The 16,839-nt window shown below is 47.1% G+C and overlaps 2 protein-coding genes across 2 annotated transcripts in view; both read right to left on the minus strand.

The window, feature by feature from the left end:
• The window catches only part of LOC132574464 (cytochrome P450 2J2-like), a 585,507-nt gene that overhangs the window by 205,882 nt on the left and 362,786 nt on the right, over positions 1 to 16,839 (minus strand). The window lies entirely within an intron of this gene.
• Positions 1 to 16,839, minus strand: part of EIF2B5 (eukaryotic translation initiation factor 2B subunit epsilon) — a 58,580-nt gene that overhangs the window by 5,206 nt on the left and 36,535 nt on the right. The window contains exons 9-14 of the mRNA XM_060242710.1: positions 16,690 to 16,828; positions 14,374 to 14,475; positions 12,185 to 12,292; positions 11,849 to 11,939; positions 8,674 to 8,797; positions 1,697 to 1,822 (exon numbers count right to left, since the gene is read on the minus strand). Of these exons, the coding sequence (XP_060098693.1) occupies positions 1,697 to 1,822; positions 8,674 to 8,797; positions 11,849 to 11,939; positions 12,185 to 12,292; positions 14,374 to 14,475; positions 16,690 to 16,828 (690 nt within the window). The remainder of the gene's footprint in view (positions 1 to 1,696; positions 1,823 to 8,673; positions 8,798 to 11,848; positions 11,940 to 12,184; positions 12,293 to 14,373; positions 14,476 to 16,689; positions 16,829 to 16,839) is intronic.

Here is a 16,839-nt window from a genome sequence, read left to right on the forward strand (position 1 = left end):
TATTCGTCTCGCTTTTTGCATTCTTTATAAACCTGGGAACAGAACCCAGCCAGCTGTCTAGTTGCCTGGTGGTTCCTATCTGACATACACCTGAACACCATACTCAAGATTTTAAGAGTGCTAATCTTTTAAGCATATTTTAAGTTTCTAAAAAATCTAATTGTGCTTGTCTGTGTCCTTTATGAAAATTCATCTCTCCGCTACCTGGCATTACATTTTATGATGCATGCGGCCTGGACCGACAAGATCTCATTTACATCCGATCCAGCCCTCATAACAAATGAGCTCGACGCCCGTTTTAAGAGTATGAGATTTCTGAGAGTCAAAGCTTGGTATATCTGATGAAGAGCTTTGACTCTCAAAAGCTTGAAAGATTTTTGGGGGTCTTAAGGTGAATAAATACACAACAGCGATTGGTTACAGTAACCAACAATTACTCAGACTATATTACAATGCAATAACGCGATAACAGCTGAGAATACACAAATGCATAGAGACAGAGACCAAACTCTCAAAGAGTGCATTCGTGGAAGATAGTAGAGTGCCGAAGTGCAGGGAGTCGACTTGCAGCTCCAGCTTCGACAAATCTTCGAGCAATGGAAAGCTCTGCTCCGGTTCCCTTCAAATCAAACAATCCACGAACCACAGTTCATACAGCTTCACAGTTAAGCGGTATCAACAACCTCTTCCACATAACACTAAAGTAATCTCACAGTATTTCATCCAAGGACACGTAAGTCTCAACTAACTTCAAACAGGCACCAGCTCAGAAATGGCTCGAGGCTAAAGGCCATTTTGGTGCTCTACAGTCTTCCATGAAAGCACTCTTCGAGAGTTTTGTCTACGTCTCTATGTATTTGTGTATTCTCATGTATTATCACATTATTGTATTGTGATATAGCCTTAGTAATTGTTGGTCACTATAACCATTCGTGGTTGTGTATTTATTCATTTACCAGTGACCTCTCTCTGTTGCCAACAATTTCTCTTGGGGGTCTTAAGGTGGGGAAGAGTAAGCCGCTTATTAAGCTCTGACTGGCAGGCACACGAGCATTTCTCCTTCCCGGTACGAAAGAGAATCTTGTATTCTCTGACCAGACGTCTAAAGCTGTGCTGGAAACACATTCTTTTCCCACTGCTGAGTTGACAGGTCGTTTTTCTAGAGTCCCGCACTCAGATCGCTTATGCGACTGTGGGTCTGGAACTGTAGAAACACTCGGCCATCTTCTATTACGTTGTCATCAGTGGTCGGTTTCTAGATCGATTTGGATAACTCCTGCTCTTATTTAACACCAATTCCCAACTGAACTTCGGACGGTCCCTTATTTGCTGGCAGATCCTAATCCTGAAACCACCTTATTTTGTTACAAAATTTTTAATGATAATCTTATCTGTAATACGACACAAATCTGGGTGGATCCGATGGTAATGGAATCTGGCATATAGGTGGATAACGTGACAATTTTAGGTTTGCTTAACTGTACGAGAGGCTTAATTAGAAATTCCTGTTTTAACATTTTATTCACTTTTAGATTTGAATATTTTTGACCGTGACACCTGAACTCTGCGAATACGGTTAGTTACGCTGTACGCCCATGTATGTTTTGACAATTGTCACATCCTGACTGAGCTTAAGACCTTTGGTCATAGAAGCTAATAAAGGCAATGGAAACATCATTTCAGTTGTCAAGCTTACTTTGGCCATAGTCACGGAGAGGCCTTCGTGTTCCAGGAAGAACTCCTCGATGGCGCGCAGGGCCTCCAAGTGATCCGACGCCCGCTTGATGTAGTTCTTGAAGAGCGGAGCCCAGGTTTTCAGCAGCTGTCAGGAGTGGAAGAGAAGAACCAAGAAGGAAGAAATGTAATGAGATGTATCCTGTAATGCATCCGTTCGAGTCCAGATGCGCTGGCAGCAGCTCCCGACTTCGACGGTACTGAATTACTGGAAAACATTTCAAGGATTAAAATGTTTCCGCCTTTATGGTGCAAAAGAACAGCGAGGTCCTTCCTGAGAAAGCAACAGGAGTAGCCAAAAAGTCAGAATTGTCTTGGCAGAATAAGAGTGCAGGGACTTCTGACTGGCATCTACAGCAGGGGTGGGAAAAACTGTGGCTCGGGAGCCACATGTGGCTCTTTCACACATATCTTGCGGCTCTTGACACCCCCATTGACCTATCGGCCACCTTGGAGAAGGCATTTCTCTCTCTAAATCGCCAAGCCAACCAGAGACTTGGAGAACGCATTTAAAGTTGCTTTCTTTCCGCCTCTCTCTCCCTCTTCCCCATCTATTTTCCTTCCGGCTCTAAAAAACATCTGGCGTTCCCTCTGCGGCTCTTACGTTAAGCGAGTTTGGCCGCCCCTGGGCTAGGATCTGGGAAACCCAGGTTCAAATCCCCACACCTCCACGGAACCTTGCTGGGCGAGCCTTGGGCCATTCCCACGCCCTCTCAGCCTAACCTACCTCACAGGGCTGTTTGTGAGGATAAAACGGAAGAGAATGAGGCCAACAGCTTGGCGTCTCCATTGGCGGATGCAAAGAAAGTGATTACAATATAGTCAACTGTGCTGCCTCGAGTGGCACTGGTGCTGTCCTATGCGGCTCTTATGCGAAGCAGGTTTGGCCGCCCCTGATCTATAGCAACATTCGCCTTTGATAATATCCTCAAACCCACAGTGATAGAATCTTAGAGTTGGAAGGGACCTCCAGGGCCATCTAGTCCAACCCCCTGCACAATGCAGGAAATTCACAAACCCCTCGTCCTAAATTCATAGGATCCTCATTGCTGTCAGATGGCCATCTAGCCTCTGTTTAAAAACCTCCAAGGAAGGAGAGCCCACCACCTCCCAAGGAGGAAGCCTGTTCCACTGAGGAGTCGCTCTAACGGTCAGGAAGTTCTTCCTCATGCTGAGCCGGAAACTCTTTTGATTTCATTTCAACCCACTGGTTCTGGCCCTACCTTCTGAGGCCACAGAAAACAATTCACAGAATCCTAGAGCTGGAAGGGACCTCTAGGGTCATCTAGTCCAACCCCCAGCACAATGCAGGAAATTCACAAACCCCTCGTCCTAAATTCACAGGATCTTCATTGCTGTCAGATGGCCATCCAGCCTCTGTTTAAAAACCTCCAAGGAAGGAGAGCCCACCACCTCCCAAAGAAGCCTGTTCCACTGAGGAGTCGCTCCAACGGTCAGGAAGTCCTTCCTAATGTTGAGCCGGAAACTCTTTTGATTTAATTCCAACCCGTTGGTTCTGGTCCTACCTTCTGGGGCCACAGAAAACAATTCCACACCATCCTCTAGATGACAGCCCTTCAAGGACTTGAAGATGGTGATGATATCACCTCTCAGCCGCCTCCTCTGCAGGCTAAACATCCCCAGCTCCTTCAACCTTTCTTCATAGGACTTGGTCTCCAGACCCCTCACCATCTTCGTCACCCTCCTCTGGACCCGTTCCAGCTTGTCTACATCCTTCTTAAAATGAGGTGCCCAAAACTGAACACAATACTCCAGGGAGGTCTTACCAGAGCAGAGTAAAGCGATACCATCACTTCATGTGATCTGGACACTAGACTTCTCTTGGCACAGCCCAAAATTGCATATGCTTTTTCAGCCACCGCATCACACTGTTGACTCATGTTCAGCGTATGGTCCATTAAGACCCCAAGACCCTACTCGCACATACTACTGCTTAGACAAGTCTCCCCATCCTTTAAGCACACATTGGATTTTTCCAACCTTAATGCAGAACTTGACATTTATCCCGGTTAAAATTCATTTTATTGCTTTTAGCCCAGTTTTCCAGCCTGTATGTCAGCGGAGGGGCATTGAAGTTCCAAGAATGAAGAGACTTGTCTTTGTTCAAAATTAAGTTTCCATTTATTGATTACAACAATGTTACTCTCTACGCAGGTTCATTGATACTAATAGCGAGGTAAGCTTGAGCATAAGCATTTATGGGTATACATCAAAGCAAAGGGGTTTTAAATCACTTCTCATAATAAAGCAAGGGCCTTTCCGCTGAAAGTAACCAGTTCACATATCTGTTATCTTCCCCCATACACAGCCTGTCTCTCCTCCCCTGCTGTGGCCTTGCTCGTCTCTGGCAGACGCCTGGGAACCAGCTAGATGTTTTGCACTTCAAAGACCTTTGGCACCTTAATCACCCCTCCCGTCCATCTTCCACATTCCCCTGTTGCACTGGTGTTAGTGAAGCAAGGAATTATAGGGTTAGTTAGGAGTAAATAAACATTTCAAATACAAAAGCAAACTTCAAGGCATACAAGCTGACACTGTCAGGGTCATTCTGCATCCTGTTTCTGTCGTCTTCTGTGTTTGCAACCCCTCCCAATTTAGTATCGTCGGCAAATGTTTTCAGCATTCCCTCTACCCCTTCATCCAAAACATTGATAACGATGTTGAACAAAACAGGTCCCAGGACAGATCCTTGAGGCACTCCACTTGCCACTCCTCTCCAAGAGGATGAGGAATTCTCAAGCACTCTTTGGGTGCGACCTGTCAACCAGTTACAGATCCACCTAACGGTAACAGGATCCAAACTTGCTTATGCGAAGCAATTAGCATAATGCTGGGAATTATTAGGAAGGGAATAGAAAACAAATCAGCCAGTATCATAATGCCCCTGTATAAATCGATGGTGCGGTCTCATTTGGAGTACTGTGTGCAGTTCTGGTCGCCGCACCTCAAAAAGGATGTTATAGCACTGAAAAAAGTCCAGAAAAGGGCAAATAGAATGATTCAAGGTTTGGAACACTTTCCCTATGAAGAAAGGTTAAAACGCTTGGGGCTCTTTAGCTTGGAGAAACATCGACTGCAGGGCGACATGATAGAGGTTGACAAGATTACGCATGGGATGGAGAAGGTAGAGAAAGAAGTACTTTTCTCCCTTTCTCACAATACAAGAGCTCGTGGGCATTCAATGAAATTGCAGAGCAGTCAGGTTAAAACGAATAGAAGGAAGCACTTCTTCACCCAAAGGGTGATTAACATGTGGAATTCACTGCCACAGGAGAGGGTGGCGGCTACAAGCATAGCCAACTTCAAGAGGGGGTTAGATAAAAATATAGAGCAGAGGTCCATCAGTGGCTATTAGCCACAGTGTATGTGTGTGTGTGTGTGTGTGTATTTTTTTTTTTTTTTTTTTGCCACTGAGACACAGAGTGTTGGACTGGATGGGCCATTGGCCTGATCCAACATGGCTTCTCTTCTGTTCTTATGTGACACAGAGTGTTGGACTGGATGGGCCACTGGCCTGATCCAACAGAAGAAGATGAAGAAGAAGATGATATTGGATTTATATCCCGCCCTCCACTCCGAAGAGTCTCAGAGCGGCTCACAATCTCCTTTACCTTCCACCCCCACAACAAACACCCTGTGAGGTGGGTGGGGCTGGAGAGGGCTCTCACAGCAGCTGCCCTTTCAAGGACAACCTCTGTGATAACTATGGCTGACCCAAGGCCATTCCAGCAGGTGCAAGTGGAGGAGTGGGGAATCAAACCCGGTTCTCCCAGATAAGAGTCCGCACACTTAACCACTACACCAAACAGGGCTTCTCTTATGTTCTTATGTGACTCAGAGTGTTGGACTGGAGGGGCCACTGGCCTGATCCAACATGGCTTCTCTTATGTTCTTATGTGACACAGAGTGTTGGACTGGAGGGGCCACTGGCCTGATTCAACATGGCTTCTCTTATGTTCTATGTGACACAGAGTGTTGGACTGGATGGGCCACTGGCCTGATCCAACATGGCTTCTCTTCTGTTCTTATGTTAAGTTTGGCCGCCCCGACCTATAGCAACATCCACATTCGATAATGTGCTCAAACCCATAGTCCAACTGGACCCCAGCTCGGCTCCCCTCTAAAGGCTCGGCAGCTGATGACGACAGCGGTTTTAACCGCAAAGATCTCTTGAGGACCCTGGGGCACTGCACAATTGGCACATCGCTCTGGCAGGAAGTGAAAGCCGCACAAACCTCACGCTCCCCTCTTCTTTTTAGATCGTTATACACTGGAGACTGAAGTGATACCCAAAGAAAGGAAAGAAAGTTCTTCGCTAGTGACCCGATACGTTATAAAAACGCTTATAAGGATTCAAATTTTTTTTTGTTTTCGTGGTCTTCTTTTTAAAATTACCTTGACGTTACAAGCAGGCTGATCTGTTTACTGAACAAGCTTAAATATGAAAGGATTTTTTTTTTTGTGCATCCAGCCGTAAAGCACGTATTTTTTATTTGAAAAACTGGACAGCTTGTTCTATATGAAATCGCTTTGTTTTTCCCCCAGGCTTTATTCACACACACACACACACGCTTCCACCCTCCAAAGGGAAAACATCTGAGTTCTAGACAATCATCCCAGTTTGAAAAAGCTCACAAAAAAGCCTTGTCCTGTTTTTTTTCTTGGAACGAATTACATTTCTGCTAACAGCCAAGGCATGCACGAGACAAAGAAAAGCAATTTAAGGCTTTAAAACGAACACAGAAGAACTTCCAGAAACCATTCAGTATAACTAGACTAAGCAGTGAGGCAGAAAGGTCTAAACCAGGGGTGGCCAAACTTGCTTAACATAAGAGCCAAATAGAGTAAGCGTCAAATATTTGAGAGCTGCAAGACATGAGCGTCAGATGTAGGTAGGTAGGTAGGAAGGAAGATGGGGAGAGAGATGGAAAGAAAGCAACTTTAATTTTAAATGCATGCTCCAAGCCGCCATCCGGCTTGGCAAAGTGATTTAAAGAGAGAAATGCCTTCTCCAAACTGGATGATGGGGGGGGGGTGGAGCTTTGAGAGCCACACACTATGTGTGAAAGAGCTACATGTGGCTCCTGAGCCACTGTTTGGCCACCCCTGGCCTAAACCAGCTTATTTATTTACTTTGTATGTATTCCACTTTCCTTCCCAGACCAGAGGCAGCTTGCAATATTCTCCCTTTCCCTGTTTTCTCCTCGCAGCAACCCAGTGAGATCGGCTAGGCTGAGAGTATGTGACTGGCCCCGCAAGCTCCCAACGTTGAGATTCCAGTCCGGCCCTCCCAGATCCTATTTCGACAACCTAACCGCTGCATAACTCTAGCGAAATACTCTGCAAAGCTGAGAATTCTACTGGGTAGGGTTTTAATTTCATCATGGTGCCGTTTGTTCCCAGGGGCAGGAGTGAATGGTGTTTGCCCCCTAGCAGTTGATACCCGGATCCCACAATGCGGCAAAGTTCCCCCTACTGGCCGCTCGCTATCGCTGCGGGCATCTCCAAATGCAAAGATTCAGCCTTACTTCAACACCTTTAAAAACAGACTGGATTTTAACAGCTGCCACTACTTCGCTTTCTTTTGTTTTAATTTAATTGTTTTCTTTTTTTTTAAATCAGAACAGTAAACTGTGAGCCGACCCCCCCCCCCCCAGCATTGCAGGAGAAAGAGACCCGCTTAACAAATAATTTATATTTATAGAAGCTTTTCCTAACAATGGTTAACAGCTATAATCAATTGTTCCCAAGGCTTAAAAAGTTAATTTCGCTATTCCATCATCTCATCGCAGCAATTAATTTTTTTAAAAAAAAAATTAGCGTGCCAAATTTGAGCTATCAGTACCGGGGAAATTTCCTTGGGCCAGAAGTAAAAAGTCACTGCTACTAGGATAGAACACTTTCCCTATGAAGAAAGGTTAAAACGGTTGGGGCTCTTTAGCTTGGAGAAACGTCGACTGCGGGGTGACATGACAGAGGTTGACAAGATGATGCATGGGATGGAGAAAGTAGAGAAAGAAGTCCTTTTCTCCCTTTCTCACAATACAAGCACTCGTGGGCATTCGATGAAATTGCTGAGCTGTCAGGTTAAAACGGATAAAAGGAAGTCCTTCTTCACCCAAAGGGTGATTCACATGTGGAATTCACTGCCACAGGAGGTGGCGGCGGCTACAAGCATAGCCAGCTTCAAGAGGAGGTTAGATAAAAATATGGAACAGAGGTCCATCAGTGGCTATTAGCCACAGTGTGTATATATATGTCTGTATACATATATAATTTTTTTGGCCACTGTGTGACAGTGTTGGACTGGAGGGGCCATTGGCCTGATCCAACATGGCTTCCCTTATGTTCTTATGTGACACAGAGTGTTGGACTGGATGGGCCATTGGCCTGATCCAACATGGCTTCTCTTATGTTCTTCTGTGACGCAGAGTGTTGGACTGGATGGGCCATTGGCCTGATCCAACACGGCTTCTGTTCGTATGTCTGTATTCTTGGTGCTTGGAGGAGGCAACAGTGGGAGGGCTTCTGGTGTTCTGGCCCCACTGGTGAACCTCCTGATGGCACCTGGGGTTTTTGGCCACTGTTTGACACCAAGTGTTGTACTGGATGGGCCACTGGCCTGATCCAACATGGCTTCTCTTATGTTCTTATGTCTGTAAAATATTTCCGGATTAATATGCGGATATTACTGCGGTTAAACATTGTTTCTCAATACACGTATTAATCAAAACTCTCACGGAGTGCTGAATAGTCATATGCCATTAGCAACAATCTGGTAATGGACCTTCAAGGCCACCAGGGGGTCAGGAGAGTAATTCTGGAAGAGCAAACACTGCCTGTCTCCAGAGACAGGAAATGGACACCCAAGGAATAAAAAGAGACTTTGAGTCGAGCAAGGGAGGAGGGCCTACTCACAGGGACGACCAGCGTGCAGTAGTGTTGCGGATCCTTTTCGGCGTTGATCTGCTGCAGGGGGAACTCCAGGACCACCTTGCTCAGCACCTCCATCACTTCCTTCAGGCCAATATTATAGGCATACCTGGGGGGGGGGGGGAGATACATTGTTTTATTTGAATTCTGGAATTTTACTTGAATTTACTGGAATTCCATGTTTGTGAGCTGCCCTGAGCCCGCCTTTGGCAGGGGAGGGCGGGATATAAGAATAAATTTATTATTATTATTTATTATTATTATTATTATTATTCCAAGGCATTATGCCACCTCCATTCTTGCACTCAGCCTGCAGAGCTACTTATGGCCACGCGAACGCCCTGACCTGGGTAGCTGATACTAGCCCGATCGTATCAGATCTTGGAAGCCAAGCAGAATCGGCTCCAGTTAGTCCTTGGATGGGAGTCCACCGAGGAAGCGCAGGGTTGCTACGCAGAGGCGGGAAATGGCACACCACCTCCAACAAGTTCCTCTGGACAGCGAACAACAGAGCACAAAAGGCCGAGGCCTTCCCCTAATGTTGCCTCCTGGTTCTGCGTGCTACGGGACTCCAATCTAGCTCTGAAACCAACTGAACGTTCACACTGGTCCATAATAAGTGTAAATGGAGAGCTAGCTTGGTGTAGCGGTTAAGTGCGCCGACTCTTATCTGGGAGAACCGGGTTTGATTCCCCACTCCTCCACTTGCACCTGCTGGAATGGCCTTAGGTCAGCTGTAGCTCTCACAGAGGTTGTCCTTGAAAGGGCCAGTTTGGTGTAGTGGTTAAGTGTGCGGACTCTTATCTGGGAGAACTGGGTTTGATTCCCCACTCCTCCACTTGCACCTGCTGGGATGGCCTTGGGTGAGCCATAGCTCTTGAAAGGGCAACTGCTGGGAGAGTCCTCCCAGCCCCACCCACCTCACAGGGTGTCTGTTGGGTGTGGGAGGGAAGATATAGGACAGGATGGCCAAACTGTGGCTCTGAAGCCACATGTGGCTCTTTCACTCATATTGTGTGGTTCTCGAAGCCCCCACCGCCCCGTCGGCTGGCTTGGAGAAGGTAGATCGCTTCTCCGAGTCAAGCCAGCTGGTGGCTTGGAGATTGCATTTAAAGTTATTTTCTTTCTACCTCTCCCTCCACCCATCTTATCAGCTTTCTTTCCACCTTCCTTCCCTCCCTCCCTTCCTGTCTTGCGGCTCTCAACATCTGACATTCACGTCTTGCGGCTCTCAAACATCTGACATTTATTCTATGTGGCTCTTACATTTAGCAAGTTTGGCCGCCCCTGATTTAGTGTTTTGAACTTAGCTCGCACCAGAAAATTAGGCGTGCATGTATTGGCTAACTGCTTCTATATATATATATTCACCTCCGTTTGAACCGCCTTAATTTCGCCACTGGCCTCACCAGTGGTACTATCCTGTCTTACAATAAACGCTAATCCTGATTAAATGGAGAGCTGTTATTATTGAAAGAGCCCACTGGCGCAGAGTGTTAAAGCTGCAGTACTGCAGTCCTAAGCTCTGCTCACGACCTGAGTTCGATCCCCGGTGGAAGCTGGGTTTTCAGGTAGCCGGCTCGAGGCTGACTCAGCCTTCCGAGGTCGGTAAAATGAGTACTCAGCATGATCTCAAACTGGAGCACAGTTTAATACAGGGGTGTCAAACATGCAATTCAGGGGCCAAATCAGGTCCTCGAAGGGCTCCTAACAGCTTGGCAAAGCAAGCTCTTCCTCCCCACGAGGGGGAGCCTCAGCCAATGGAGAAAATAGAGGTTTTGCTCTGCAGCTCCTGAGCAATTGAGCAAGCCTTGCAGAGCAAGCTGTTATGCAGAAGTAAGCAAGATATAGCGAGAAGGAAACAGATGACAGACAGTCGCTCGCGGGCCTGATAGGGTAGATGACTGGGGAAAGGCAATGGCAAACCACCCCGTCAAAAGTCTGCCGTGAAAACGTTGTGAAAGCAACGTCACCCCAGAGTCAGAAACGACTGGTGCTTGCACAGGGGACCTTTCCTTTCCTGTTATTATTGAAGACAGCTCTAGACCTGACACCGGCCAAACACCTATGCTAACTACAGAAAGCTGCAGAAAGGGAGGACTCCTGTGGAGTGCCCCCAGCTGGCTTCAGGAGGGAATCCAAAATGAATAATAGAATCAGACCCTGGAAGAGACCTCCAGGGTCATCTAGCCTGAAACCCCTGCAAAGGCGAAGGTAGTCCCCTGGGCAAGCACCGGTCGTTTCTGACTCTGGGGCGACGTCGCATCACGACGTTTTCCCTGCACAATGTAGGCAATTCCCAAGTACCTCCCCACACACACCCAGTGACCACAGCTCCAAGCCCTGAAGATGGCAAAAAAACAATGACCAACCCACAAAATCCCTCCAGGATCCCTGGCCAAACCGGCCTGGAGAAAAATTACTGCCTGACCCCAAAACGGACTGTGCAAAAAGCCAATGCTCACGACCCCCAACGCTGCCGGAGACGCCGGTCTGAAATTTTGACTCGAATGAGGAGACTGCGATCTATATCGCCTGAAATTCTGTTCCAAACAATGGATACGCGCCAGTAGAAGCATTCGTGGGAAATGGAATGATTACCGGTTCACCGTTGCGCTATTTTCATCTTGGGAACAATAATCACTGAATTTATCATCAACCAAAGAACTGGGTCATCAGTCGCCATATTCCACGCACAGGAAGGACGTGAAGAAACAGAGCGGCGGCTCTTTAAATATGGACATTTGTTGCAAGCAGTGGAAGGACAGGATTTAGAAGTGTCCGTTCCAGTCAACAGCATTTCAAAACTGCAATTGTGTTGCATGTGAACTTGCATTGTTTACTTGTGCATACTGGATATAAAAGTGGTTTTAATTTTGCAGCGTTGGGGTCATGAGCATTGGCCTTTTGCACAGTTCAGGTTATATACGACCTTCTCCTTTGACACACATTGACCCCAAAATGGGGCACAGCGTTTCCCAGGCCTGTAAGAAATGCTTTGTTCTAAACTGCTCTGTTGCCCACAGATCCTTACACCGTCCAAGCAGGAGCGTGTAAGGATCCCGCAGTGCTTGTCTGCTGGGACGAAGTCAGGCTGGAAAGGTACCGGTATTAGCCCCCCAGCCCCTGAGGTTCAGAAGGATGGAGAACGCTGCCTTACTTGAGAGAGTTGATCTCCAAAACCAGGTTGTCGCAGGAGATGTTCTCCTCTTCTCCCCGTTGCAAAGTCCCCAGGACCTCGTTCTGGAAGACTGGGATCAAAGCAACAACAGGTTATTACGATCGCAAGAGGGCAATGCCAGTGTGCATGGAAGAAAAGCTGGCATTCGAAGCTGGCATCAGGTCCCAAGTCGGTGGGGGAGAAAACCCCAAAAACCCATAGCCAGAGTGGGATATTTCTGTGTTATTGGTTTCCCCGTCCCCTCCTCCTAGAAGCAATGCTGGAAGACGGCTGCACGCAGAGCTCACGGGAGGTCCAGGGACGTCAGCTACTCACCTTTGATGTCATCCAGCTGAGGGGAAGCTGCCCGACTACCCGAATGCTCAGACCCCAGGCTCACGTCGCTTTCCGTCTCGCTCTCTTCTTCTGCGCTTAACGTGGGGCCTAGGAGAAGAGCTGGTTTGTAGATCCTGCTTTCCTCTACCCAAAAGGAGTCTCAAAGCATGCCATTTTGTAAATCTTTGCCTACCGTGTATTCATGTGGAACTGTGATAATATTGCTATTCCCAACCCTGGAAGTTTTTAAAGGAAGGAGGAGAAGGAGAAGGAGAAAGAAGAAGAAAGAAGAAGAGGAGGAGGGGGAGTAGAAGACTGCAGATTTATACCCCATCCTCTCTGAATCAGAGACGCAGAGCGGCTCACAATCACCTATATCTTCTCCCCCCACAACAGACACCCTGTGAGGTGGGTGGAGCTGAGAGGGCTTTCACAGAAGCTGCCCTTTCAAGGACAACCTCTGCGAGAGCTATGGCTGACCCAAGGCCATTCCAGCAGCTGTAAGCGGAGGAGTGGGGAATCAAACGCGGTTCTCCCAGATAAGAGTCCGCACACTTAACCACTACACCGAACTGGCTCTTAAGCCATGCAAACAGTCAACTGCTTGTAGTTGAGACTGGCTCTTCTGGATCCTTTGGGACCATTGGGACTCATTATTTCAGCCTCTTGAATTAACACAGTGGACCTGAAAAGTCTTTGTGACCCCAGAAGGAGCTTATGCCAATACCTTGTTGAATATCTTTTACTGTATACTCGTGTACACTCACTGAGAGACCTGATACTTCTATTGTCTATATTTAGTATAGTTTTGATATCATCGCTAAAAAAATATTGTGATATATTTTTTCAGTGTTTCTAGTCACTTGGGGTTATAATACGATTTGGCTCTGGTGTTGGTAGCAGCTTCCAATCGCTTTTCCGTTCCTCTCCCCATAAAAGACACCTTGTGAAATAGGTGGGGTTGAGAAGACGAAGATGATGATATTGGATTTATATCCCACCCTCCACCCCGAATCCCAGAGTCTGAGTGGCTCACAATCCCCTTTCCCTTCCTCCCCCACAACAGACACCCTGTGAGGTGGGTGGGACTGAGAGGGCTCTCACAGCAGCTGCCCTTTCAAGGACAACCTGTGCCAGAGTTATGGCTGACTCAAGGCCATTCCAGCAGGTGCAAGTGGAGGAGTGGGGAATCAAACCCGGTTCTCCCAGATAAGAGTCTGCACACTTCACCACTACACCAAACTGGTTCTCAGGAGAAGAAGGAGAAGGAGGAGATTGGATTTATACCCCACCCTTCTCTCTAAATCAGAGACTCAGAGTGGCTTACAATCGCCTATATCTTCTCCCCCTACAACAGACACCCTGTGAAGTGGGTGGGGCTGAGAGGGCTCTCACAGCAGCTGCCCTTTCAAGGACAACTCCTGCCAGAGCTATGGCTGACCCAAGGCCATTCCAGCAGCTGCAACTGGAGGAGTGGGGAATCAAACCCTGTTCTCCTAGATAAGAGAGCTATGGCTGACCCAAGGCCATTCCAGCAGTTGCAAGTGGAGGAGTGGGGAATCAAACCTGGTTTCCCTGGATAAGAGTCCATGCACTTAATCACTACACAAGACTGGCTCTCAGAGATTGGCCCAAGGTCACCCAGCAGGGCTCACATGGAGGAGGAGTGGGGAATCAAATCCAGTTCACCATGTTAGGGTCCTCCACAGCCAAACCACACTTGTTCTAGTGGAATACAGAGAGGGGAAATACTCCCTCTGAGCTGTGGACTCTTGTGGGCTACTGCATAAAGTAGTTTGCTCTGGGGTCATTTTTCCCGAGCTAAGACAAACGTGTGTGAACCATTCCTGAGCTAAGACAACAATGCGTGAGCTAAAAAACTATGAGCTAGCTCACACTAACTCAGCTTAGAGGGAACGCTGGTCGCCAGTGACACATCAGGTCAAAAATCCACTGCTGGAATATATTTTAATCACGATTTCCCTGACTTCAGACCAATTTCCCTGACCAATTTCCATTTCCCTGACTTTCCAGAAAGTGGCAACCCCGCTGACGTATGCTGATGCACCTGCATTCTAGCAAAATGCCAAGTCATCACAAGAGGAACTGCGCAAGTGTTTTCGGGCCGTCTTCCAATAGCTGCGGCAGCCCATCAACAGGCCCTAACCACACACAGACCAGCTGCTCACCCCATAGACTCTGCCTTTGCTCCTCCTCGTCCACGTCGTTCTTGCTGTCTGCTTTCCAGACGTAACCTCTCCCTTCAGAGCCGACTTCTGCCGTGTTATAACCTAGAAGGAGACGGCAGCAGCGTTGGATTGATCTCATGGCAGGCGGGTCCAAGCAATGGCATGCTGATTGAGACAGTGCAGAGGTGGCCAAACTGTGGCTCGGGAGCCACATGTGGCAGCTGCACGCGTATCGTGTGCAACGCTCCCTCGAAGCTGTGGAATCTTGTAAGCAAAAATTCTAACTCAGTTTAGAGGGAACACGGATTGCTTGGCTCTTGAAGCCCCCCACCCCATCGGCCAGCTTGGAGAACGCATTTAAAGTCACTTTTTCAAGGCAAGCCAGTTGCCAGCTTGGGGAATGCCTTCAAAGTTAAAGTTGCTTTCTTTCCACATCTCTCTCCCCCCCATCTCTTTGTCTTCCTTCCTTCCTAAGAACATAAGAGAAGCCATGTTGGATCAGGCCAATGGCCCCTCCAGTCCAACACTCTGTCACACAGTGGCCAATATATATGTGTGTGTGTGTATATATATATATTACACATTACATATACACACACATATTTATGTACATACATATACACACACATATTTACGTACATACATATACACACATACACACGTATATATATACATACTGTGGCTAATAGCCACCGATGGACCTCTGCTCCATATTTTTATCCAATCCCCTCTTAAAGCTGGCTATGCTTGTAGCCGCCGCCACCTTCCTGCCCTGCAGCTTCAAACATCTGACGCTTACTCTGTGTGGCTCTTACATTAAGCAAGTTTGGTTACCCCGGCTTAAACCATACATTCATTTTAAAAGAACCCTATTAAACAGAGCCTCTGCCAGAATCGGGGCCACTGCTGTTAAGAGTTCTGACCTCACTCCTTGCAGTCGGCTCCGCCTCTAGTGGCAGCCATTTTGTGATTACGCTCACCATCCAGATTCAGAATTCCAAAGCTGTCCACAGGCTGAGACTAATTTTTTGCCTCTGCATTCTTCTCTTCCCAACATGAAAGCCAGATTCACAATAATTTTTGTCTTTATTGTGTGTATTTCTGTTAGCTTGTTTGTTTGCTTCCCCCCCCCCTTTCCCCTTCGCCCTCCTTTTCTGGGAAATTAGTTCACCCTGTGCATTCCGTGCATTCTATAAGCTGAGCCTCTTTTGAACCTGTCAGTATGTACTCTCTATGTAGGGAGTTTATTTTGCAGCTTTTCATGTTGATCGTATTGTATCTACTTCTTGAACTTTGCCTGTCTGAATCGGATCCTAGGATAATGGCATAGATGTGTCTGGGGGAGGGAGGATCTAAAGGGTTTTTGTCTGGGGGAGGGAGGATCTAAAGGGTTAAGATTTTGTGAATATTTGACTGCACTTGTCGTATATCATTTTTTTTTACAGTTTAATTAAAAAAGAGACTGGGGGGAGGGGAGAAATGAAAGACAGGTTCTTTATTTAAATGATATAACCTCAGTGGCTTTAGTAACTGGAAGCAAAGCGAGCCTTTCCTGTCGGCATCTCTCTGCAATCTCCAACAAAGCAACTCTGGAGAGTCAAGAGACCCTTAGGAAGAGGGTGGGAGATATATCCAACCGGTCCTCGCCATGCTGGGAATTATTAGGAAGGGAATTGAAAACAAATCAGCCAGTATCATAATGCCCCTGTATAAATCGATGGTGCGGTCTCATTTGGAGTACTGTGTGCAGTTCTGGTCGCCGCACCTCAAAAAGGATATTATAGCATTGGAGAAAGTCCAGAGAAGGGCAACTAGAATGATTAAAGGGCTGGAGCACTTTCCCTATGAAGAAAGGTTGAAACGCTTGGGACTCTTTAGCTTGGAGAAACGTCGACTGCGGGGTGACATGAGAGAGGTTTACAAGATAATGCATGGGATGGAGAAAGTAGAGAAAGAAGTACTTTTCTCCCTTTCTCACAATACAAGAACTCGTGGGCATTCGATGAAATTGCTGAGCAGAAAGGTTAAAACGGATAAAAGGAAGTACTTCTTCACCCAAAGGGTGATTAACATGTGGAATTCACTGCCACAGGAGGTGGTGGCGGCCACAAGTATAGCCACCTTCAAGAGGGGTTTAGATAAAAATATGGAGCACAGGTCCATTAGTGGCTATTAGCCACAGTGTGTGTGTGTATATAAAATTTTTTGCCACTGTGTGACACAGAGTGTTGGACTTGATGGGCCGTTGGCCTGATCCAACATGGCTTCTCTTCTGTTCTTATGTTCTTAACTGAGATAGATCCAAAGCTCACATACCTTTCAGCTTCACCTTGCTCTCCTCTTTATTCACACCGGAATCGTCGCTGAACTGGTCGTCGTCTTCCTCTTCCTCGTCTGTGGGATGTAAGGAGATGACGGTGCCTTCCGGGAGGACGATGTCGGGGCCCACCACCACCTGGAAATTAA

This window comes from Heteronotia binoei, chromosome 6 (genome assembly GCF_032191835.1).
Source record: "Heteronotia binoei isolate CCM8104 ecotype False Entrance Well chromosome 6, APGP_CSIRO_Hbin_v1, whole genome shotgun sequence".
Lineage (NCBI taxonomy): Eukaryota > Metazoa > Chordata > Lepidosauria > Squamata > Gekkonidae > Heteronotia > Heteronotia binoei.